Source organism: Octopus sinensis, linkage group LG15 (genome assembly GCF_006345805.1).
Source record: "Octopus sinensis linkage group LG15, ASM634580v1, whole genome shotgun sequence".
NCBI lineage: Eukaryota > Metazoa > Mollusca > Cephalopoda > Octopoda > Octopodidae > Octopus > Octopus sinensis.
In genome coordinates, this window is record NC_043011.1 from 40,242,278 (window position 1) to 40,269,982 (window position 27,705).

The following is a 27,705-nucleotide window of genomic DNA, read 5'->3' on the forward strand; positions in this document are numbered from 1 at the left end:
ATACTATATATATATATATATATATATATATATGATGATGGCAATGATTTTGCATCTGTTTCTCCATTCTTACTTAATGACTCTTCTCTGTCTCACAACCAGTTACATTCTTTTATCATATCCAGCATATATAAATTGTTTGTTCAGTTTATGCCTGTTTTCCTACACTAGCATAACTTAGACAAATATATATATATATATATATATATATAAATAACTTTTATTAATATTTAGCAAAAGTAAAAGAGTGACTCAAGGTCCAAGAGCTTTCATGCGTTGGCACTTAAGGACATACACACCATCATTGAATGTCCATTTTCCATACTGGCATAGGTTGGACGGCTTGAAAGAAAATGGGAATGCTAGGGGCTGCACCTTGTTCTGTAGTCTTTTATATATATTTGTATTTCAATATAAGTGACATGCTGCTACCTCCTCCCCTTTTACTTATATTATTAAATATATTGAAGTCGAGTATGACTTAATATATTCAATCATTGGACACACTGATGGTATTTTTGCCATTGCTACTTGATCAACAAGTTGCCAAAAAACCGAAATCTGTGTTGTATTTAGATTGGAGAACTTACACCCCTCCTAAACCCTGATTCTGAGATAGCTCAAGAAAATTCAGAGGATTAATAATGGTCTGTGGTATAGGCTCAAAGCCTGAAATTTTGGGAAAGGGTTTAGTTGCTCCTTTCAGCTTCAGTACTTAACTAGTACTTTATTTTATCAACCGTCGAAGGAAGAAAAAGTTGACTTCAGTGAGATTTGAACTCTGAACTTAAAATAACTGTAACTAAATACTGCAAGGGTTAATAATTTTGTTAAGAGTAAATCTGAAGTTGTTGTTTAGCCCCAGGTCAGACTTGTCGAAGCAGATCTATGATCAAAGAAGTTTCAGCTATAATCAAGGAATGAAACCTACTTTATGTAGAACCACATTATCTAATTTCATTTTTTTGTTTTCTCTTTTTAAACATTGTTCAGTATCATTTTTGCTCTACTAGTGATACCGTATACCATCACATCACAGATTGGAATACAAGGTGGGTGTGATTAGAAATATTTGCTAAAATAAAACTTCACCACTTCTGAAATACGTTCTCTTCTAAGTCATTGTACCATCAAAATTACTTCTAATTATGGATTCCATATTTCATATCTACTGAAAGAAGTTTTATTTACTAAAAGTTTAATGTGATTTCCACTCTGACATTAGTAAGAAGTACAGCAGATAATGTCAATTTGAATTACCTGAAACAGTAAGGTCTTTGTTAGAATATCTGCTCATATTGCTATGCTAATTTTGTATCCTTGTATTCACTATTCTTCTGTAAAATCTAATTTTACCATCAGTGTTTTCTTTATTCTTACTTAATACTTTGTTATATAAGTATATATGTTTTTACTAGGCAAGGTAGTTGTTGATTATTTTTAAGATTGGTAGATAAATATTAGATTATTAATGCTATTATAGTTTCTTAGCTTCTGAATTATCTGGCTTATCTCTCTCTCTCTCTCTCTCTCTCTCTCCTTTACTGCAGCCATTGTACTCTTTCTTAAGCTGCTACGCTATGTTTCTTTCCCCTTTATGTATGTCTCCAGTTAAATACCAAACCTTCAACACTTCTGGAAGATTCACTATTAACTGTGCTTATCTCTGGGGCCTGTAGCTAAATGCACTGTGTCCTTAGTCTGCTAGAAATAACAAGCAAATCATCCTCAAATCACTCTCTAGTTTTTTAAGACTTTAAGACATTTTGTATGTGAGACATTACATTGGACAATGTAATAATTCTTGATGAATTATGCTTGAAAAAATGGGATGATTACTGTTGGAATGAATTCCTTTGACTGTAAGTCTGCATAGTCAGGGCTGACCTGGAACTAAATGACAATGCACACCACCAATAATCTATCAATGCTTGTACTGTCCATATTGATTGCTAATATATTTAAAGCTTTATTTTATATAAGATTCTAGAGGAGTTAAATAAAATACATCGGTAACCTTGTATTGATTCCTACAAGGGTTTAGAATTTGTATTTACACACATACTTACCATGGGTACATTTGTTAGGACATGGTTTGCTCCTGGGCTTTTGTAGTTGTGGTGCTCCTTTCAAAAAAAAAAAAAAAAATGGGGTGGCATCTACCTGTAGAGTTTTTTTTTTTTTTCGCTATTTGCAGTTTGTATGATCTATCCATCCATCTTCTTCCAAGGAGGATAGTATCCTTGGTCACCTCCTCTATTGGGTTCTATCAGAAACAGCAGTCATTAAACTTTCCTGCTTGGATTCCTAAGCATGACCAACTAAGATTATAGACATTTTCTAACCATCTTGTTCTTGGTCTACTCCTGGTTGGCTCATGGAAAGGGTTCAAAAGAATAATCATTTCATATGGAAATGTTCAAATTTGCGAAATTCAACACAGTATTCATCTTGGGGTGAGCTAAAATAATTAAGTGGAAGTGCTTTATATTTAAGTGTGCAAAACAGGAATTCCAGAGCAAATGTGTTTTACCTGAATAGTGTCAGGTGTGCACTTGTGTGAAGATGGAGATTTCAGGCAATTCTTGTGTTTATAGTCTTTTATCTTTATTATGCTTAACTCTAATTTTTCTTTCTGTATCTGGATGAGACAAAGCTTGCTTATAGGATACCTGTGTATGAGTGGTAAATATTATGAAAGGTTTGGCCTCTTGATTTGTTGTACAAACTGCTAAGTCATAAAGGTTAGAGAAATATCAACATCATCGTCATTTTAACATCTACTTTGCCATGCATGCATTGGTTGGATGGAGATTGTTGAGGCAGATTTTCTTCAGCTGGATCCCCTTATTGTCAACCCATATCTTTTTCCAAGCAGAGTAATATTCCCTGATGATCAGACATGTCTTTATAAAATACTGATATGAATGGCATTCCTTTGCAACAGTCGTGATGTTAAGGCAAGGAAATGCCTGCACATGCACTCACACATATGTACATACATGTGTTTGATATATATACACATACACACGTTAATTAAATTAAAGACATACCAGCATAAACGATGAATTTCACCTTGTTATTTACATCCATTTTCTTCTTTATTTACATCCATTTATATATATATATATGGCTTCTTTCAGTTTCTGCCTACTGAATCCACTCACAAGTTTTGATCAACCTGGAGCTATAGTAAAAGACACTTGCCCAAAGTCCCACACAGTGAGACTGAACCCCTAACAATGTGGTCAGAAAGCCAAAACCTGCGCTTTATGTATGTGACTGAATATTCCAATTGTTTGTTACAAAAGAGAAGGAATGGAGGCAATTGAAGGAGAACAAAAAAAGGAAGAGTTAATTTGGTACTGTTAATAAACATTATCTTAATTATGGCTGCAGCATTCTCTGAAATTTCTGGCTACTGAGTGGAATTTTTGTTGAACTGAGCACAAAAAAAAATTTTAATTCAAAGCTAGTGCATCATCATCATCATCATCATCATTTAACGTCCGCTTTCCATGCTAGCATGGGTTGGACAAATGCATAACATTTAAATGAATGCTAATCAAGTACATGTCTGTAAACTAAAACATGCACCCACATTTTGATGGGTGCAGCTCCAATACAACGACTGCATGGTTGTGCACCTGTGTAACATAGGAATTGTTGAATGGCAGAGTAACTAATCTGGAAAATGAAGACTATGATCAACAGAATTAATTGCCATCATCACCATCAGTCATTATTTTTACTGTTCTTTTCTCATTTGTCTTGATTCATCTTCTCCTTAGGCCCAGTCATCTCAGGTTTTTTCTTAGTTCTTCCTCATCTTACTTTTACTAATGGTGCCACTAGCTCCGCTATTGGCCAACTGATTTGTCTTTTGCCTTTTTATTTTTCCCTCTCAAGTGCCTCTATTTATATATCATCTCCAGACACTAGCCAATTTCTGTTTAACATACTTGTACTGAAATGTTTTTACCTGCTAGAAATAGTAGCTAAGTCCCCACTCAGAACACAATAATAAACAAAAGGACACACTGGATTAGATAATCCCAGATAGACTGAGCAAAGGCATCCTTGTGACCATCTCCTTTTTCTTTCATAGTTTGTTCTGTCACCACTGAACTGAGGTAACGATGTTTGTTTATGAGATAAGAGTTATATCCTCAAGCTATTAATACAATTAAGTTTTAAGCTAATTAGTACATTGAAACGAATTGTTATATAGCTTAAGGTCAGCCCTGACAGAAAACTCACCACATTGACTACATTCTGAAGTCCCCTCCCCAACTGCTTTAACCTTCATTAAAGTATTATACAGACAAACCTCAATTCACTTTATGGAGTGCAGCTTAGTTCTCAATATATTTAACTTGAACAAATATTCCACCTTTCTTCGTCTTAAACAGTTTTATACAATATCTACTACTTTTATTATTTATTGTCATCTTTGTAAGTCTGTATTCTGTAGTATAAAAAAGATTTCTAGCATGCCAGGCAGTCATGATTTTGATGTTATAATTCACCTTATCGGCGTGCGTGAGGTGAAATAACTTCCAGTTGAAAATGTAAATACAAATGTAAACAAAATGTATTTTATACACATTCCAGGTGCAAAAAGAATATATTTATATACACACTCTTGGTGTTCATAGTTTTGCAAGTGGTATGGTAACCTCACTAGTGCTAATGCCAAAAAGGAAAAGTTCAGTGCATCATCATCATTCATCATTGTTCGACCATGGTCGAGACAATGGAATTTACCATGCTACGCCAGACTTCACGGTCCATCATGGCATTACAGAGGTCCTGTTGCTGGATGCCTGTATCCCTGGAGATTACATCAGGGTTGGAGAGTGTGCGCCCTCTGGTATTGCGAGTAGATAGCTTCCAGAGGAGAAGAGTAGAAATTACCTCTTTTTCAGCTCTACAACAATGTCCAGCAAACTGGACTCTCTTACCTTTCAGTGCATGCTGTAAAGTGGTTGAGCATTAAGAAGGGTATTGAGCTGTAGAAATCATGCCAAAGTAGATAGTGGCACATGATTTGATCCTTGGACCTGTCAGATCATCCATTCCATGCCAACATAGAACATAGATGTTAAATAATGATGATATCATAAAAGAAAGGGAGTGAAGTCAAATAGTGTTTGCATGGAGAGCTGGATCTTCAGTTGCATTGGTTCTAGATGCTAGTCAAAATTAATTTATACAGTTTCTCTATAATTGTTATAATTAAAGCAAATCATTCATTGCTATGTTTGAAATAACTTCTTGCTTTGTTTATTGGCTCACATTCTTTTATCTTCTTCTACTCCTTTCAGTCATTGGGCTGTGGCCATACTGGGATGTCACATTAAAGGGTTTGATCAAACAAATCGGCCCCTGAATTTGGCTTTTTTAAGTTTGATACTTTTCTATTGGTCTCTATTGCGGGTCTGTTGAACAATTAAGTTGTGGGGCTGTAAACAAACCAACACTGGTTGTCAAATAGTAGGGATGGGACAAACACTAAAACACCCCCACCCCATATGAGTGTGTGTGTATGTGTTTTTATTTTTCGTTTTCAGTCATTTGACTGTGGCCATGCTGGAGCACCATCTTTTAGTCAAACAAATCGAGGCCCCAGGACTTATTTTTTGTAAGCCTAGTACTTATTATATCGGTCTCTTTTGCCGAACCACTAAGTTACAGGGACGTATCACGCACCAACATTGGTTGTCAAGCGATGGTGGAGGGACAAACACACATACATAAATATACATATATAAAGATATATATATATATATATATATATATATATATATATATATAGTGCCATGCAGTGGAACTGAACCCGGAAGCATGTAGTTGGTAAGCAAGCTACTTACTAGACAGCCACTCCTACATACATTCATATACACATTTGGCTTCCACACAGTTTCAATGGACTTCAGTCACAAGATATTAGCCAACCTGGAGCTATAGTAGAAGACACTTGCCCAAAGTGATACATAACTACAGTGACTACTTAACTACAGAGCCTTATGAATATATGAATTAGCAAATCCTTCCAGCTATTGAGAACCCAGAAATTAAGTTAAAAAGAGTATATATATATAGTGCATGTGTGTGTGAGAGAGAGAGAGATGTAAGTCAAGAAAGAAAGGTAGTGGTGGAATACTATTTCTGGATCATTTTTGTTCTTTTTCCAAATCTCCCCTACATCGTTTAATTCACTTCCAGATTTGATGTTTATATGAGATAAAATAATTGGTTAATCATAGCCTTATATTTGTAAACTTTTAAGAATGCCATTAAATGTTGTTAATAGAATGATAGTAAGCTAATTCCATAATTAGATCAGTAACCTATATATGCAATGATTCAGACTGTTCTGGGTCTAGACCTTGTTGGTTTGTTGAGTGTAGGCATATGTTGTGTTAGCCATTTTGATCATGTATGCTAAAAGGTTGTGTTGATGGTTACATTATGAGGGGCAAGATAAACTTGGTCAATACTGTTTTCCTCACTTGTTTTTTAAGAGTCATATCCATATGTATTTAATCATGATTTAAAATTTGGTCCTGCGTATGGACCACATGGCCCTTTTAGCAGCTTCGAATGAGGATTGACAAATGGCTTCATTGTTTTCACAACTCCTCAAGAATTCACTTAAGCTCCCCATCTCAAGCCTCTGTGCTTTTGTATTTAGGTCATGATAAAATTCAGTGGTTAACATTTGGAACTAATTAAAATCTTCAGGTCACATTTGACAGTAGTTCATGTAAATGACTGAGAATAATCTAACCCCTGCTACCATCATAAGGAAATAGACATGTGTGACCTTTTTTATGAAAAAACTCATTGGAATCGCATGCACATGCACACGTGAATAAAATTGTGGGCGTAATAATTATCTGTTATTAAATGATTTGTGTTATTCTTTCAGTCTCCATGTTCATTCTGATGAAGTAGAACAATGATCGGAAACATTGCCTTTATAGCCATTTTGTCTTTTATTCTGACATAGTATATCTTGATAGGATGGTAAGCTGTGATTTAATCAGATATAGTAACTAAATCAACATTAAGTGACCATGTTGGAGTTCTTTTGTTGGCTCATGATGTTCAAATCTAGTAGTCATTTGTTAAGGTGATCACCATTAACTGATCGTCAATGCAAAGGACATCTTGACTGTTGAAACAAAACACTAAATGTAGTTTTGGCAATCAAAATATCTTAATTATGTTAGTCGGTATACAAAAATTTCTATTAAATTAGGGTTTGTACTGCTATAATAGTTTCGTCTGAAGCTGTTTTGTTCATCCACTTTTGCTCTTCTGTACATATAGTTTCATCTCCTTTTGTATCTCAGTGTTTTTTTTTTACTTGATTCTCTCTTGATTTTAGTTTAAATTAGCATACTTAATTCAACAAACTATCTATTCTATTATTTGTTTCAGTCATTGGTTTGTGGCCATACTAGGGCACCACCTTGAAGGGTGTCTAATCAATTGACTCTAGTCTCTATTTTGGTGAACTGCTAAGTTACTGAGACATAAAAATCTATACCAGTTGTCAAGTAGTGAGAGGCCAACACAAGTGTGCATGGCTGTTTGCACATACATACCACATATACAATAGGCCTCTGTGCAGTTTCTGTCTACAAAATTCATTCACAGTGCATTACTCAGCCCAGAATTATAACAGAAAACCTTTGTCTTAAGTGCTACATAATGGGACAACCTGAAAACTTCTTGATCACACAGCTTCAAGTGAACCTGTTTAATGTCTTTCTGTTTCTCTTCCTGCAGTTTAGATAGTTTGGTCAGATATTTAAGTTTATACTGTGATCTGCAGATTTTTTTTTTCCTTTTTTTTTGTTTTAAATTCTATCAGGAGTGGTGGGGGCCATTGCCATGCTCATAACCTTTACAGGCCATCTCTGGTGAGATTCATGTAGAACATGCATGAAAAAAAACATTGTAGAGAGGGGATTGAGGATAGGTCTGATCTGAATATTTTTAACAAAACTGATCTCTGCTGAAATGTCCTGTATTGTGATCTTAAGAGACAGGCTGAGCTTAAATAAATTGGAAATTTAATTTGATGCATTCAAGACAGACAGTAACTATTGGTATTAAGAGGGGATGAATGGCTTGATGGATGAAACAGTTATTACTTGAAGAAGTATTTTGATTGAGAAATGATGAATATCTGCTTGGAAAAAATTAATCATTTGTAATGCAAATGTAGAAATATTGAAGAATATGTAATATGAATATGAACAGCATATTGATCAAAATGCTTAGTGGCATTTTGTCTATTGCTATGTTCTGAGTTCAAATTCTACTAAGGTCAACTTTGTCTTTCATCTTTTCGGGGTCATTGAGCACTGGGGTCAAAGTAATCAACTAGCCCCCTCCTCCAAAATTTCAGGTCTTGTGCTTATAGAACAAAGGATTATTAATAAAGTATGTTGAAGTGACTTCAGTACTAAGTAATAGCTTATTATACATTGTTTTTAAAAATCCCTGGATGGAAAAGTTGCTTCATAGATGTGAACTATGTATCTTCTTTAATCCAGACAGATGTGCTACCTACTACATTAGGGCAGCCTACTGATTCTTATCCATCCATATTCAATGTTTTAATCACAACAAGAATCTCGTTTACATTTACAACACAAAGGTAGAAGCATTGCGTGACACATAGTCTTCATGCTAGCACTTAAAATAATTGTTTTGGGAGAGAAGAGCGGTTTATTTTTTTTGTTCTTGGTATATTAGCATATGGGTGCCAGTGAGTATATGCTACTGATGAAGCCCAAAGAGGCAGAAATGTGTTGTCTAGTATTCTTAGCCCCACTGCTGGGCAATTTTCATGATACCAATATATTTGTGTTGTTAAACACAGTATGTCCATAAGAGATATGTCTGTACAATTGCTGCATTTGTTTGGATTTTCATGATGTGTTTGCATTAAGTACAAAAAACACAGATGGCTATTAAACTGTGCTTTCTTTTTCTTTTCTTTCAGGTCTGTGAGTGAAAGATGCCTTTGATAAAGCGTATAGTCGAGCCAGTCCATGTGAGTAATGTAGGGGTACACCCAGGTGTAAGGAATGAGTTAGAATGTGTAGCAAACAACACACTAGCTAATACTATTCGCCAGTTGAGCAGCTTGAGCAAACATGCTGAGGACCTGTTCACTGAGCTGTTTTCAGAAGCCTCTTCTGTGTACAACAGACTTAACCACTTGCAGTCTCGCATGGAGGATGTACACAGAAAGGTGAAACAATTGGATGCCACTGTTGAAGAAGGTAATGCTTGGATTTTCTTTTAGAATCTAAATTTTACCCATTTCTTTACTCCTTCAATGTTTTTTTTTTCTTTTGTTACTAATTTTTGACATTAATCACTTTTTGATGTTTATACTAGCATTTTTTTTTTATTGCTTTCTATTTGCAGTATTGGCATTTTGTTTTTCTAATTTTTTTTTGTTTTCGTTTGTTTTCTCCTTGTCTATAAGCAGTGTAATGTGATTATAATAATTACACTGTTTAGATAAATGTATATATGAATTTCAGGTTGGGAAAAAATACAACAAAAATTCACAAAAGCAAAAAAAAAAAAAAGAAATGTTGCCAAAAGTAATCATATTGTAGCCAGTTGTGTGTTCTTTCTCTTATAAAAAAAAAAAAAGAAAAAGAAAAGAAAAGAAAAAATTTTAATCCTAATTAATCTTCATTTTGATTGTCTGCAATAAATTTTTTTGCCAGATTACTATTGCTATTTAAAAAAAAACATGTAATGAAGATCAATTTTTTTTTTCTTTTGAAATTATAAATTTATTTTTTAAAAAAAAGCATTTCTTGAAATTATTTCACCAAATCCTTTTTTCAGAATATTTAATATAAATTATTAATTTTTTTCATTTTCAATTCCTCATCCAAAATTCTTAACTCAGATCATTAGTTTTGTAGACATAGTACTAATAATTTCTATTTCTAATGAATTTAGATTGATACTAATTATGCGGCTGTTTTCTCGTCAGCATTTCACACACACACACTTAAACATATCAAAAATCGAAGTTTGAGTAAAGAAGTTAACTGTCGGTTCTTACTTTCAGTCTAGCCATCTATATGCTACACTCCTAAAATTTGTGAAAAATCTGTTGCGTAGTTGATTGAACACTCACCTTCTAATATTCTTTATTCTTAAATTGCTTGAACACAGCATAATTCTACAAAATTTTTTTTCTATTTTTGTTGTTACAAAATCTATCTTGAAACTATCTTCTCATATACTATACAAATAGAATGAATTTATATGTGAGGAGTTAGATTCATGTTTTTAATATTGACAAAATCTTCTTGATGATGGCCACACAAGTGATCGAAAATTCTATCTTTCTAATTGTTTTCTTTCTATCTATAAACATGCCGAGTTGTTTTCAAAGATGTAGAAATTAAAAATGGCTTAAAGATTATAGTTATATTACAATCAGGGTGCATGCAACTGTACTCATAGCTTATGTCATGTAAGTATTAATTTCGCCATTATCATCAACTTCTGCTTTTCCAGTAGATACCAAGCGTTAAGTTACCATACTTCTGTAACCTTCTAGAAAACAACAGTTTTAGCGTGTACATTTTTCTCTATAATCTAGCCAAACGTAAAATGGTTTTTGGTTGGAAAAAATAAGAAGTACCATTATTTTCCGAATATCTCATTCTTACGGAGAATTAATCAAGAAATTATAGAGTCATACTGCAATATCTGGTGTAAGTCTTCTTTTTTATCCTTTTTTTTATATGCTTTTTTTCTGTTTCATTCCCCTTCCCCTAGCAAGGTCAGTCCATCTCTTTTGAGATTGCATTGTGAATATTACAGTGTAGAAGATACACACCAACCATTCAAAAACACACACACACACACAGTGTTAACTCCATTTAAGCATTTATTATTTGGTGTCAAAATGTTCTTCACACCATCTGCAACCTGGTCACTGACACAGTTTAACTGTGACTGTTGCAGTCCTTGTGTGTGTGTGTTTTTGAATGGCTAATATGTGTCTTCCACACTGTAATCATTTTAGTTTCAACACATGATCTCAGATCCAATCACTTCTTGCCTCGCAAGTACACCTCCAAAATTGTGAATATTATTCCATAATTTCTAGAAATATTTTACTTCTTGAAATGTCTGTAATCCTGAGATTTTTCTTTTTCTCTTCACTTTCTCTGATTCTAGACTGATGGAGGGAAACGTGAAATATTTAAAATCATTCTCTCTCTCTCTCTCTTTTTTTTTTCTTTTTTAAGCATTTCATCTAGATTTGGTCTGAAGTCTCTTAAAATTAACAAAACATTTTTCAAATGACATGGCTACTTAGGCAACTTTTTCTTTCCTTTTACTTTTGGACTGGCAGGAAGGGGAGATGAATGAGGGAGAGAAAGGGAGAATTTTTTTTTTTTTTTTTACCCTTTCAAAAGATAAAATGTCACAGAATAGCTCATTTTCAACAATTAATTTAATAGACAAGATATACTTGACACTGAAAACAAAATGACTAATTTGTTTGTTTTGTTGGGTTTTTTTTCTGAATACTAAAAGACAATGGAAAAGTTGATGGTGCCAGCAGTAGGGGGTGGGATGTAATATATTTCCTATTCTGATCATAATTAAAATTAATTTTTAAAAAATGAAGTAGTATAAAACAAAGATGTCAAATTCTAGAGTGCTAAACTGAAAATTTTTGTCAGTATAGCTAGCTTAACTGAAACCTCTTAGTATGTTACCCCAACTTACATTTCAGTAACTGCAATTAGTAAAAGCGAAAAATGTGTGCGCTTGTGTATGCACGTATATATATATATATATATATATATATATATATATATATATATATGTGTGTGTTCAAGAAGTTGCTAAAGTATTTTGAAGAAACATCAATTTTTTAGAAACTTCCTTGAGATGATTTTTTTTATATTCTTTACCTGAAAATCCATGCCAGACTTCTCCCCTCAGGCCTCAGTTGTTGAACTTACTTCCATAAAACCTAGCTTTAGTAGTCAATACTTCATCTTCATTTCCCAGAAACCTACCAATTAGTCTATTGTCACAACAACCATAAGCATATCATACTACTCACTAGTGTGTGAAGCCTGCTTGCTTTTAATCATTATTTTGCTTCAATTTCCAACATGCATCAACAACAGCAAAAAAAACAAAAAAAACATGAGTATTGTTACAACTCTATAATTTCTATATCAATTTTAGATATTATAGATTAGCAATGTAACATATGTACCAACAGTAATTGGTATTTCAGTGTATATTGCCAATTAGATGTGACATTGTATATGGGTGACAGCAGTTGGTATAAAAACAGCTCACACCCATGGTAAATGAGACTCAGTAAGGTGGAAGGCCCATCTTGGTATCTGCCAGTAGTTGATTTCAGTTGACAGTGAGATAGTTGGATGTGTTGTGATGGAGATAAGTCCGTTTCTATATAAGAATAATACCTGTTATATTCGTCAGTTGGGAAAAAAAAATATGAGAAAGTTATGAAAGTGATGTTTGTTTCTAAAAAGAGATAAATTGTGCTGTGAGGGTGGAGCAGAGCTACTTTTTAACTTATGTCAAAGACCAGGAAGGAATCACTTGCATCATATCTTATGTATTATTCAGAATATCAATTGGCATGTTATTATGGAAGATAACTCCATAACATTCAAGAGAAATAATTTCAGTATTTATGTGAAATCTGGCTGTAACTCTTTTACGTTTGTCATTTTTTTTTTAACTAAATTTAAATTGCCTTGGTGATACAAAACTTTCCAAAATCTTGGAGAGATATTTCCTTTAAGGAATGCTCATGGGTGAATGGCTTTTATTTATTTATTTTTTTTTTTTCTATTTGCATGATGTAGTACTCATCACTTCTTATAATTAGTACCAGCTCTTTGGGGGAATTGTTCTTGGTTTTAATTTTTTTTAAATGAGATTTTTAAGTTTCCAAGTAAGAAAAGATCCTCTTCTAGTTAGAACTTGTTTCTTTGTATCCTTGGATGGTTCTGAACTTTGGTTAAAATTTTTTTTCCATCTTGAACTCAGTCTTTCGTGATCTTATCAACAAAGTGTATATACACATTCACACACACACCAGATTAGCACAAAAACACTAGTGGTTTTTACTTCAACCATTGTCTTTAAATCAATACATTTGAGCTAAGAATAAATGCTATAAATAACAACCATTTGTATCTACATATTTATCATGACAATGTAACAACAGGTCTATTTACTCTAGTAGCATACAATTTCTGTGTCCTGGAATCAATTTTTTCCAAAGTATTTTGAGTTTCTGCTTTGGTGTTGAAGTCCTGTAAAAAGTTACTGTGATGCTATAGAAATGTTATAGAATGTCAGTGAGCGGTTCTGGGGACCTAAGCTGGATATATTATTGAGTTTTGTTGTCCAGGTATCTTTTTCAGTTTCTGTATAGTAGGACCCAATTGTGTGCTGTCATGGAAGAGAATTTTTCTTGGCCAATGCTGGAAGTAAAGTTTGCAGTTCTTGATGAATTTTGCCATTTCTGGCAATATTTCTCTACTGTGATAGCTTGAACCAGATTCAAGAAGTGAATGGTTCCACTTTGGGAGTACTAAATAATAGCCATAACTTTTTCTTTTTTATATGCAGCTTCAGTTTGGGGATGTTTTGGTGCTTCACCTCAGCTTATTGTTAAGAATCCATTTTTCATTAAATTTCAGAATGCATTCTAAGTAGATCATATTTTGATTTACCAGTATGGTACAATTGTCAAATGTTTAACATTTAGTTCTGTCATCTCATGATTTGCTTTGTGCAGGCCTTTCACTTAGTTGTTGTCTGTCACAGAAGACTGTTCACAGCTTATCTTCAAGGCTAGCCTTAGGCTTCTCTTCACTTTCATTGCCAATACTCTGGCCAAATACTTATTTGATATTGAGAGCAGTGTTTAATGGTTTGCATTCCATTTTGAACTTAAACAATAAAATAGCTGGAATTTGACAGCCCAGGATAAATCAATAGATTGGAATCTGTACTTTAAAATTGTGTGTTCCATGGACCTCTCCTTGTTTCTTTGACATAAGTCCCTGTTTCCAAGTGATCTAAATTAAAACCTTCCCTCAACACTTAAATTATGTTCCAAACACTATCTTGATGCTAGTTATTTTAGTAATGTTTTATATTCAACATTAATTGAAACAAAGCCAGTGTATGTACCAACAGAAATATAGTAAATAAAGGATTTAAATAAAAATTTAATCCAACTTAAGTATTGAATTTAAAATAACTAATATTTGTCTGTGGATGTGTTTGCACATGCTTTTATACACAACTGTCATCACCTTTTATCATTTTACATCTGCTTTTCTGTGGCAGCATTTGTCGGATGAGCCTCTCAACCGGCAGTGGCTCCTTGTTTCGCAACCTGCAGTGGCCCCTTGTCTCGCAACCTGCAGTGGTCTCTTGCCTCGCAACCTGCAGTGGTCCCTTGCCTCGTAACCCACAGTGGTCCCTTGTCTTGCAACCCGCAGTGGTCCCTTGTCTTGTAAGCCCCTGCAGTCTTACATCATCCTGATAAGAACAAAGTGACTAACTTTGTTGTTTGACATTTTCTGTTGCTAGATATCTTCTCTATCTCCACTATAACATGTATTTGGTATATTTTATCATGCACTGCTTTCTAACAAGAAAGCATCACCACTATTCTATAGTGTATCTGTTCCCCCCAGTTTTTGTTCAAAGGTTGTAGGTGCTAAATTCTTTGTTAGTATAATAAATGTAATATACATTTGTCATGTCCTGTGTAAATAAAATGATCTATTATGCATATATACACACCCGCACATTCTCTTGATTATTTTTTTTACAAGTCCTATGATCATTTAGTTTTTTTAATCAGAAGTTTCTGTCAATAATCATTAACATAATTAATTTCTTTGGGGTATATGACCTAAGGTATTCTTGCATCTTCTGTAGGTGTAAGTGAATTAAGATGGCAAATGAAACTGGGCTCTCTCTTTTACTTGTTTCTGTCATTTGACTGCGGCTATGCTGGAGCACCGCCTTTAGTCGAGCAAATCGACCCCGGAACTTATTCTTTGTAAGCCCAGTACTTATTCTATCGGTCTCTGTTGCTGAACCGCTAAGTGACGGGGACGTAAACACACCAGCATCGGTTGTCAAGCAATGCTAGGGGGACAAACACAGACACACAAACATATACACACACATACATATATATATATATATATACACATACATATATACGACGGGCTTCTTTCAGTTTCCGTCTACCAAATCCACTCACAAGGCTTTGGTCGGCCCGAGGCTATAGTAGAAGACACTTGCCCAAGATGCCACGCAGTGGGACTGAACCCGGAATCATGTGGTTCGTAAGCAAGCTACTTACCACACAGCCACCCCTGCACCTATACTGGGCTGTTGACTTGGTTTATGAAGTGCTTCATACATTTCCCAGCTCAGTGTTCCCTTCTATGTAATGAGAATGGTTGTCCCACATGTCTTTTAAAATCCTTATTATTTAGACCTCAAGTTGCTGGGACATGAGTGCATGTTGTAGTACTTGAATCACTTGTGACTCCAGCTCATGTTGATGATGGGTCCAACTAGATGTAGCATCAACCTTGTTTGGCGAGTAGTAATCTACTTCTTTTCTGGGCTATGAAAGAAACTTTCAGAGCAATGACAGAATTCTTCAATGATTTAGTTGAGTCAATAGTATTTGTTATACTATAATGTAAGTAGGATGCACCTTTCAAATATAGGTGCATAGCCTTGGTGTTGGGGTGTTCTTGAGCAAAAATCATAATTTCACACCGCCCAGCTCACTTAGCTGTAAATGAGTAATCCTGTTACAGACTAACATCCTGTTCAGGGATAGTGTTGTGTCTGTCACTTGTATGCCATGGAAATCAGGTAACTGGCCCCATGAATCTTACGATTTGAGACAATAACGTTCAAGGTTTGATAATGATGATTAATGTTGATAGTACAATTCACTTTTCAAATTAAGCAGATCTTCTCAAATATATTCTTTAGGTTGAAGTTTATTTTCATTATGATTTACTCAGGTTTGAGTTGTCATTGCATATTTCATGTTAAGAGCAAGTCTTGCAGAAGTGTTGGCTGTCATTTAGAAATTTCATCTCAACTACTTACTCAAATTCAGACTGCCACTTGAATTTAGGCTTAAATGAGTACACTAGTGTTGGCTGTCACTCTGGGTCTTTGAAGTGTATGTTGGGTTACGTGCAACTATCTGCCAGAATTGATGTCTTTTTATGATCTTATTCTTTGGTTGAATGATGAAATGAGTTTAGATTCTTCGCATCATGTATTTTAGATTGAGTGGAAATTTTCTGTTGGGATATGACAAATTTTGGTGCAGCAGTTTTGGTACCACCTATTTGGCACCACTGATTCAACACCACCTGTCTGGTGTCACTGATGTGACTCTAACTTGTTTGTCATTTTGATATTCCTCCCATTCTCTGAGCATGTATATATGTCCGTCTCTCTCTCTCTCTTATTTTTATGTATATATTTCTGCATGCATGTATGTGCATTGTTTGCTTCCAGTGCCCAAAACATACTGTTCCTAAAATAGTTTGAATGTCCAGTCAGCTGTGCCAGATAATCAGCATCTAAACAGCCATGCCAAATCATCTCATTGCATCCAATATTGTTTTGCTAATTGACAGACAGTAGAACAGAGGGTTTCAGAGAAGACACCACAAACTTGTCATTTCAAACTATGAGACTGACACTTACCTTCTGAGCCATTCAGTCACTCTACCACCATTACCATTTATGACTATATCGGTTGAGATGATGATGAGAATTTTGCTCGAAAGAGCTTTCTTTCTATTAAAAATTTAATCTGATTCCTTAATGCTTGCTGATTCTAATTCCTCTTGTTTGTCATTAAATAACATTAAAAATAAAAATTGAAAAACAGTAGTTGTAGTAATAATAATGATGATTTTTATTTTCTGCCTAAGCAATGGATAAGGGGAATGATACAAAGACAAATATAAAGTGTGGGGGTTTACATTGAATGGAATGATTTAAGAAAAAAAAACTGGAAATAATAATAATAATAATAATAACAAAAAGGAAATTCGATGAGCAAATGAATAAATAAATTTTTAATTAATGAAAGTCCTATGAAGCTAAAGTTCTGTTTTAAGTAGATTAGGTTTGAAATACATCCTGGTGCATAGTTTTCACTACTTAAAGCTCTGTGAAGCACTCTTCACTAGTTCTCAGCTCAGGAAATGTGTGAATATTCACTCACCAGAAGGAAATGAGAGATATAAGACTTGATATTTTTATTTTTCTTACCCAGACTATGACCAGGTTTTTAATTCCTGCTTGTAGTCATTTCTCTTGACTTATGTTGTCACTAAAGCCCTTCAGAAAAAAAAAAAAAAAAGGAAAGGAAAGAAAAATAGATGAATGTCTCAGTTCTTTTATCTCATCTAAAATAGTAGTCCCCCATGTTGATGAGGCGATAGAAATGCCTCTAGACTAACTTGAGCTTTGTTTACACCTTCAGAGAATCTGTAATGGTACTTATATTTTGTCTTTCAGTAATTGATGCCTTGCTTTCACATGATAGTTTGACTTGCTAGCAATAGCAGCCAAAAGTCATCCTCAAACCACTGTGGTGGTGGCAGTTGATTTGGCAATTGAACCAAGGAGACTATTTTCATTGTCCTTTTTCAAATCGGTATCTCTCAATCAGAGATGGAGACAGGAGTGTCATGTTATTTTTTCTTTTGGTGATAGGGTGAGATTTGAACTCAGAATGCACATAGTTGGAATAGATACTGAATAGTATTCCACTTTTTTTTTATAAATTGATCCCAAAAGGATGAAAGACAAATTTGACCATAGCAGGGTTTGAACTCTGAGCACAAGGTATCAGAACAAATATTATGAGTCATTCAGTACACTTCCTTACATTCCTTTAAGGAGCACTTTCTTCCATACCTTTAATGAAGGCTCATTCTATCCTCAATGCTCCATTCAGGTGAAATATATGGACCAAGGGGTAAAACATTGGTGGACCCTGAGTTACCTGCAGAAGGAAACTTCCCTGTAATGCAATTGCTTTAGTGATTGTCAAAACAACATGTTTTAAGTAAATCTTGAAGTTGGAGCAAAGTATCTCAAATGCTTATTTCTCACACACATAAACAAACACCCATAACATACTTCTACAGCTCATAAATTGATTAGCAGTACATAGGTTAAATCAAGAGATTTTGGAGGCAGTTAGTGAACCACAATGCAGTTGGTTGACATGCTTTGCTGGAAATAGTGACTAAATTTTCCTCAAATTACATGGTGATTTGGAAAAAGAAGTACATATTGGATAGTGGCAGGATAGTAAGGGCACAGCATGACTTGTGACATTAAGTCCGTTTTCCAACTATGCAGGTCCAGGTTCAATTTCATTGTGTAGCGCTTTAAGTAAAGCTACAATAACCTCAAGAATTCGGTATGCAGAAACAGTATATGACTGGAAAACACTCAAAAAACATTTCCAATTATGTCGCATGTAAAATGTTACAGATGCTTTCTTTTGACTCTTGCACTCAAAAATATCTTCGTTTGTATCTTTATACAAAATAAAGATACAAAAAACAGCTGATGTGGCTCCAGCTGGAACAGCTTTGTTTACTAGGTTTACTGACTCACAGCTGACCAGGGGTTAAATGGCTTGTAAGGGCTTGAAAGTAATGAAACTCTTTTTCAAAATCTGATGTTGACATAGTTTCAACAATGACCAACACTATAATAATTCCTCCACTGTATATCAAAATTGTAGCTGTTTTTGTACATACCTTGACCAACTAGCCACATATATACATCGATTTACATACATACCTGCCCACACACATATACAGTTATTGTGTGTGTGTGTGTATATTTAAATAAGATATCCGGTTTGTTTTGCTAGCTTCCAGATTGTACTTCAGTCTGTTGTAAAGCTTGTTGTCTGAATGTAGATTAGTTTATCTTGTTCGTTAATCTTGTAGTTTGCAATAGATTAGAGAGGAATCCCGAGAAATACATATTCACACACAGGCACACAGATATGGGGAGCACAAGTTATTTTGGGTGTTTTAGATGAAAGATTGAAACTTGGATTTTTTTTGTGTGAAAATGTGTTTTAGCCAAATTAATCAGTATTGCTATGCATGTCTTGTGTCGAAGGACCTGTGTAATTTTTTTTGTTGGGTATCAACTTGAAAGACACCAAACAAATGAATGCCACCAATATGTAGTAATAGATGAAGACAGTTTAAACTTTCAGATTTCTTTCAGTACTAGATTCTACAAGTGTTTGGGCTTCTTTAAACCTGTTATCATTTACACTGGTTTAAATGTTCGTCAGTGACAGTTATTGTGATTAGAGGTAAGCTGTTAAGCTTAGCATGTAATATATTAAGTTTAGGTTTCGAATTGAAGCCCTGTCTCATTTCACTTACCATTGGATGCCTTTGGAGAAAGAAGTAAGGCAGACAGCATAGACACAACTATACCTTCTTTTCCATTCCAGCTTGCAACCATTATCTGTGAGCCTTGTAAGAAATTTAGCACATGTAAATCTGTTAGGAATTCAAAAAGTGGTCCCTTATTTTGGATTTAGTTGCTCCTTTTTTTGTGTGTTATTTCTCTTTGTTCTTGAAGAGTTGATGGAAATATTCTTATGTAGTTTGTTATGCAGTAGTTTTAGAGAGAGAGAAAGGGATTCTGGAGATTTTGAATTCATGCTTAATCTCAAAACCTAATCTTTTTTATTTTATTCTAACATTGTTATTCTCTCCATTCCATCCTCTCTGACCCCGACTTCCCTCCATCCTCCCACATCTCTGTTCAAAGAAAGATGGTTCATTGCTTATTCTGTGTGTCTGTGTTTGGTGAAAATCTGATATGGAAGTAGTAAAGCTAGCCTTATCTACTTTCCATCACCTTCACAATCCTCAAGAGGATACAAAGAAATGCTACCATTACATTTCATTTCAGCTGAGCTGAAACACAATCATTCAGATCTTGGTGATTTATATTAGTTCAGGTTGTAATTCTTACTGAGATTTATCTTGTTCTAAAAAAGAAAAAAAAGGGAAGGGAGTTATTTCTGCCATTATTTTACCAGTTTCTTCATCTATTTATCTTTATCTATTTGTTTCTGACCTTCATCTGTGTACATGTACATACAAGTTTGTAGTTAGGGATTGCGTTTTTAGCTTAAAGGATTTCATTGCCATATTCTTTTTTTTTTTTTAATTTGTTTGTTGCTTTTAAATATTTTCTGTGTAGTCAATTAGGTTTGTTTGCATGGATATTAGTTCATATTTCCATGACGCACAACATGGAATAATCTGCAGTTTTTCTCAATTAATTAGCAGGTTCAGTTCTTGTCCAGTTTTCTAAGTACATCTGTCTACTGCATTTCCATTTTATAATTTATTTCATGCCCAAAAGTTTTTGTAGCATCTGTAGTGGCTATTACTCCCTGTTGCTGGCAGCTTTGTATAATGACTGTTACATGCAGCAATCCCAATCATTACTCACTGCTTATATAAGCTCTCACTCCCTGTGGAGCATAAGCCATTGACTTATCCACTGCTCTCGACTCCAAGTGGTCCTCTCACTGGCCTTGATTGTTTTGAATTGTCATCAATGCTCCTGTAACTTTGCTTTTTCTCTAGGTAGGGTGTTGACCCTATACAAACATTTTTTTATCCCTGGTGGAGGAAAAAGGTAGTCCATCATTTGACATGTTTTCTAATCTTTGACATGTTGAGCATGTGAGGTCCTACCAGGAGCTTGCTCTCTGCTGACATAGCTCTCAGAATCATTGAGACATGCAAGCCACCACTATGTAACAAGACCTTGTGTTGGAGTCATTGTTGTTGGTTTATTACAGACATTGAAGTAGTAACCATATAGTAATGGGTTCTAACCTTTCTATAGTCATAGCTTTGTTATCTCTTAACCCTTTTCACACTGACCCTCCTGAGACCACCCTTGGCTCTGATATAAACTTTGCATTTTAAAGAGGCATCAGTTAAAACTTTCAAGATTGCATGTTAATTTGTTCGAAACAAAGTTGACTAAATTCTTCATTATTTTAAAAATTAAGTGAAATTTAATGTATTTAACCAGAAATCACAATCATCCTCATCATCATCATTTTAGCATCCATTTTTCTATGCTTGCATGGATGGGGCAGTTTATTGTGGCAGGTTTTCTACTTTTGGATTCCTGTTTTAACACCAACCCTCACCTGTTTCCAAGCAAGGTAATATTTCCACATGGCCAGACATGTTTTCAGAGAATATTGGAAATAAATGATATCACATATCAGCAACATTCATTAGCAACTATCGTGTGATGTCAAGACAAGATACAAACATATTCATGTTCACTCACACTCATATTATATACACATAAATATATATGATGGGCCTTTTTCAATTTCCATTTATCAAATCCACTTACAAGGCTTTGGTTGGCATTGGTACAAAGGAAAAAAAAACACTTTCCCAACAAACCACCAGAAGTTTTGAATCTGAAACCATGTGGTTGAGAAGCAGATTTTGTTTTCCTCAGTTTAGCTGGCTGACAATAGGTTTTAACCCTTACTACACCATTGGTTTGGTAAGTTCTTGATAGCTTGAGTAAAAAACATTTCCTTCAGCATTGCAAAGATCCTTACCCTACCATCATTCTCCTCCCAATTTTTGTTGTAATCATCATCATTTTTTAATATCTATTTTACTCTTGGGTGGTTCTGACATGCAGTTTATCAAAGAAATCGTGTAGTAACAGAATGCAGATTCACAGTCTCTGAGTTAGATATTTCATTCAAACTCTAATCAACAGAGGTGTGAAGCCAAGATTTCATCAAGAGGTGAAATGAGAATATTAATGACATCCTTTGCATTTTTGAGCACATTGGAAATATAAGGGAAATAAATTGCTCCAACTGGCAATAGAAACTTGGTAACATGTTTAGCTGCTCTGGGGGTTACCTCTACTGTAAGGTGCATAATAATTATAATAATAATCCTTTCTACTAAAGGCACGGGATTTGAAATTTGGTGGGGAGGGGACTAGTCAATTACATTGACCCCCAGCGTTTCACTGATGCTTAATTTATCAACCCCAAAAGGATAAAAGGCAAAATCGACTTTGGGTGAATTTGAACTTAAAATGTAAGGACAGACGAAATGCTGCTAAGCACTACCCTGTATGCAATAATAATAATAATTTTGGAACAAGGCCAGCAGTTTTGAAGAGAGTGGGTAAGTTGATTACATTGAAACCCCCCCCCCCCGTACTTGATTGCCTTTCATCCTTTTGAGACAAATGAAAAATAGTACCAGACCTCAGGAGAATTTGAAGTGTAAAAGAGCCAGAAGAAATGCAACTAAGCATTTTGTCTGATGCACCAATGATTCTGTCAGCTCACCACTTTAATGATAATACTATAATTAATGTTTCTAATTTAGGTACAAGATCAGTAATTTTGATGGTAGGAAGTCTTAGCTGATTACATCAACTCCAATATTTGACTGGTACTTTTTGTCAATTTCAAACGGGTGAAAGACAAAGTTGACCTCAGCAGGAGTTGAACTTGATGTTCATGCTTTATTAACTCTTTGTTTGGATGATGGGGAGTCGAACTGTCTTATAGAATGATCGAATGAAATTACCCTTGAATGCTTTCTGTATGAAGAACATATACAGTTGTTGCTTACATAGTGAGTGAAAGAATTTTAGTTAATGAAGGATAGAAAAAACAAGGGAAACCATAACTATATGGTGTAGTTGATGGCAGGAGAAATCACTTTGAAATTTAAAGTAATTGAAATTCAATCTGGCTGTGTACAATGAGGTAGTAAGCTTGAGCTTGAGCAAGTGTATTGGTAACACTGGACACATTTTGGTTTTATTAGACCTTTACAGCAGAGTATAGATTCTGAGAATGAGGGAGAAGCCATAAAGTATTGCAGTGAATAAATACTAGTAGGTGTAACAACATCACAATCCCTTCAAGGATAGACTCTTGCTTATGAGATAAAAAGAAAAGAATTATAAAAGTTTAAACGGTTGTTTAACTGATGTCATTAACTTAAATTAATCAGCACACATGTTTCCTGGCTCAGCTGGTTGTTTTATGGCCCAATATAGTGAGTACCATTAAATCTAGTGATAGGCTTTTCATGATTTATTACTGATAAAACAAATAACCAGTGATATATTATTAACCGAATTGATCCAATTACATTTTCTTTCTTTTTTCTTTTTCTTTTTTTTTTGTTTCATTTTATTCATTTAAAGAGGAAAGAAGTGCTCTCTTTATAACTTATTAGAACTTGTCCCTTTCCTACTATCAGGAGATGTGGGTGAGGCCAGTGCTGTTGATAATGTTCTGTTGATGCAGGTTAGTAGATTACTGGAAAACATAAACAAGGGTGTTATTACACTCAACTGGAGGTTGGTTGGGCATGGAGAATAAGAGGAATATTTTACTATGTGTACTAAATAGGTTGATTCAGAGTTATTAAGTTTTCAGAGTAAAAGGCCATTGTAGTAATAGAAGAACAGGAGTAAAAGGCCACAGCCATCATAATAGATGAAATGTAAAAGATACATCCTTGGTTAGTTTTATTTATTACCACTGTCTCTTAGAGATAGTTCAATGCACATTGTGTAGAATTTTTTGTGTCGGGGAAAAGAACAAGGTAAAATGTTTGTGGATAACTGTTGTCTTAAGCATTCTTCTATTATTTTTTTAACATTCATTTTTTCATGCTTGCTTAGGTTAGATGCTATAGATTTTCACTGACCAGATGCCCTACATCCTGTCGCCAATCTTTACCTATTTCCAAACAAGGTAATATTTCTCCTTGACCAGGCATGTGTTCACGGAAGACCGGAAACAGATGATGCCATTTGGATAATGGAGACAACTATCACACATGACAAAGGGTCATGGACATAATGCACTTGCCCAAACATATTTGATGGGCTTCTTTTAGTCTATGTCAACCAAATCCACTAGAAACGGTTTTGGTCAGTCTGGAGCTATAGTAGAAGACACTTGCCCAATGTGCCATGCAGTGAGACTGAGCCTGAAGCCATGTAGCTGGCAAGCTGACTTCATACCTTACTGCCATGCCTGTTCCTAGCCATAATATTTAATTTTGTAAATGTTGGCAATTTCCTCATTTGCTTGATTGTTTCCTCCTAAGAATTCCTTTTGATTTCAAGAAAGAAAGGAAGAAAATATCAAAAGGAAAAGTATGTCATATCCTCTAAAAGACATGCTACAAACCATTTCTAGTGGATTTCTTCAGAACATCATGAAATTAGCAACTCTGGTATTTTGTCCTCCTCTTCCTGTTCTCCCATACTTTTAACATTTGAACAGATAAATCCTGTGTCTACTGATCAATTACTTATATACCTCATATTTCTCTGATAAAAACAAAACAGAAAGCAAAACATAATCCATCGACAAGTATAAAACATTGGAATCACAAATAGTAAACAAATATTACTCAACTATAACAAGTCTTGTATTATTTCTCTTGGAACCTTTCTCCTTTGATTAGTGAAGCACGCACATTAGAATGTATAAAAGATGATCAACTGGAAACTGAATTCCTTTGAGGAAATTTTATTATTTTTTTTTTATTTGTGAGCTGTTAAGCTGTAGGAGAATGTATTTTATTTTTTTCTCCAAATTTTCTCTAAGCTAAAAATGGTTTATATATACATATATATATATATATATATATATATATATATATATATATATATATATATACACACACACGCACGTTAGACATTACTTAGTCTTTTTGTATCATATCTTATTTATTTTTCAGTTTGACTTTTAAATCGGGTTTGTTGGCTATTAAGCAAGAAAACGATAAATTTTATGTCTCATCTCATCTCTTTCTCTTCTTACACATAGTGTTTTATATACTATTACATTTTGGCACTTGCTTAAATTTTGAAAGTGATAGCTTTTAATGTTAAATTGTAACTTCATAAGATATAAAGTTTTTTTTGTTTTTTTTCTAAAAGGTATTATATATTTTTTAAAAGATAATGTGATAGAACATACAGTTCATTCAAAGAAGAAAAAAATTGAGAAATATTGCAAAATATCTCATCTAGTGATAATGCTATATAGCAGAACTTAAATTTAACGAGAATGAGGACGCTGCAAGGTGAAATGTCATTTCATTTTCAAAGTAAAAACAGAGTTTATTTGATATTGCTCACATCACTAAGATGAGGTGATAGAGGTTATTTTATATGTGGTGTACTACATTATAGCTGTCTTTTGAAGAAGGTCAATTGAGGAAACCAATGTTCTTAGCATTTAACCAAAAAAAAAAAAAAAAAAATTCTATCCTTTCTACTCTGGTAAACTTATGGCAGTGACTAACTTGAAACTTGGAGTTTACACACACACACACACACAGACATACAATGGTAGATTGAGCTTGTGTGTATGTGTATTTTCATTTGCCCTTGGCAGGTGATATCATCCCTTTATTTCTGAAGAACATCAGATATTTGAGGTTAGCAGAAAAGATCATTGACTGTTGGTCAGAGAGAGACAGACAGAGTTTTTACTACATGGCAAACATTAGTTACCTTGCTCTATAAATTAGTTTGATAATTGATTCGAGAGAGTTCCATTCGGGGGTTCTTGTTTTCCTGGAGAGTCAGAGAGCCTATGGGCAAGAAATGCTCTTGTCCTTGAACTTCAGAATAACAGTAAGCTGTTTGCCAAACCATTTTCAGTCTTTTGATGCAGTCTCTCTCTCTCTCTCTCTCTCTCTCTCCTCTCTCTCCATGTATCAATTTCCCTTTTCTCTATTTCACCTCAACATACTTTCAGTTAACTGTGATGTAGTCACCTGATAACTAGAAATAGCATGTAGCAATTCATAATTTACTTGGGTCGCTAGGATTTTGCCCAAAGCTAGTGCTAAGCTATAGCTCATAAGTTGGTTCAGCCCTATTCATAACTTGGTACAATGAGAATGGTTAAGTTTGTTGCTAAGAGTTGGGATGTGGTGTATAACTGATGTTTCCATGGAGCACCAAAGAAAGAAGAAATGAATAGATCACTTTGTTGTATTTTATTTGCTTTTCCAGCTTTCTATGTTCTAAGTTAAATTACTACTGCGGTGTTGACTTTGCCTTTCATCCTTTTGGTGTCAAAAAATTAAGTACCAGTTGAGCATTGAGTCAGTGTAATTGACTTATTCCCTCTCCTAAAATTGGTGGCCTTGTACCAAAATTTGGAATCATTATTTTTTAGCTTAAGGGCAGTGAATTGGTAGTCAGTAGAGTACATTATTTACATTTGACAGATATTTGTCATCATCTTGTTTGTTGCTAACACAACGTTTCAGCTGATATACTCTCCAGCCTTCATCAGGTGTCTTGGGAAAATTTCGAACCTGGGTTCTTATTCCTAAGGTATTTTTCGATGTTGTTGTTATTATTCAGGTCACTGCCTGGAATTGAACTCAGAATCTTGGGGTTAGTAGCCCATGCTCTCAACCATTATGCCATATGCCCATGGGCATATGGCGTAGTGGTTTGAAGTTTCCCCAAGACACCTGATGAAGGCTGGAGAATATATCAGCTGAAATGTGTTAGCAACAAACAAGATGAGGACAAATATCCATGAAATGTAAATAATGTACATAATTTCTCATCTCTTAAATATAGAATGAGTCAGTAACTTTGTAGTATTTCTTCTAGCTGGAGTCAACTTTGCCTTTTATCCATCCAGGGTTGTTGAAATAAAGTACCAATACTGGAGTTGATAGTATCAATTAACTCTTTCTTAAAATTGCTGACCTGGTGCTTAAATGAGAAACCATTAATTATTGGATGATTTGCTTTCTTTAAGATTACTTCATGACAAAAGAGAGGTCAGTTCTTGCTAAGTTGATTTCACCGCTGCTTCTATCTCTGATTGAATGTTTCATAAAGTTATGGGGTGGCTAGTGTACCATAGAAGGTAAAAAGACAAGAGTTGTTATTATTGTGGCAAGTATTGTAAAGTTCTCAACTGTTGCTTTCTCATCCTAAAAATCTGCCTATGAAAGAAAGGACTATAAAAATGTGTGTGTGTGTTTATGTATATACACACATAAGGATGTATGTATATAGAGGATCATAGGGAAATTACTCTATCATTTAAATGATATATGAATTTTCTTATTTTACAGTTTTGTTTTTTATATGTATTTTAATATTACCATTGCTATTTCCTGGTGATATATAATTTGGAAAATGTCATCATCAAAAGATGAGAGAATATTTATAGTCATAGGAATGGCACAGCACATATACTGCAGCTGTTATTCTTAATTGAAGATGACTTGGTAGCATGTACCATACTGACAATTGTTTTGAGCCTATCTCCCATCACAAGCAGGTATAGACACACTCTCCACCCATCTACTCCTGACCCAATGTGACATCAAGGGTGTGTGTGTGTGTGTTAGCTAGAGAGAAGGCCTACACCAGAACTTGGCTGGTCCTCATTTTTGCTGAGTATATGGGAACAAT

The 27,705-nt window shown here is 34.5% G+C and overlaps 1 protein-coding gene across 10 annotated transcripts in view; it reads left to right on the forward strand.

The window, feature by feature from the left end:
• The window catches only part of LOC115219831 (wiskott-Aldrich syndrome protein family member 3), a 178,171-nt gene that overhangs the window by 51,132 nt on the left and 99,334 nt on the right, over positions 1 to 27,705 (forward strand). For all 10 annotated transcript variants that reach the window (XM_036509641.1, XM_036509640.1, XM_036509644.1 and 7 more), the window contains one exon: positions 9,026 to 9,308. In XM_036509641.1, the coding sequence (XP_036365534.1) occupies positions 9,041 to 9,308 (268 nt within the window). In that variant the 5' untranslated portion in view covers positions 9,026 to 9,040. The remainder of the gene's footprint in view (positions 1 to 9,025; positions 9,309 to 27,705) is intronic.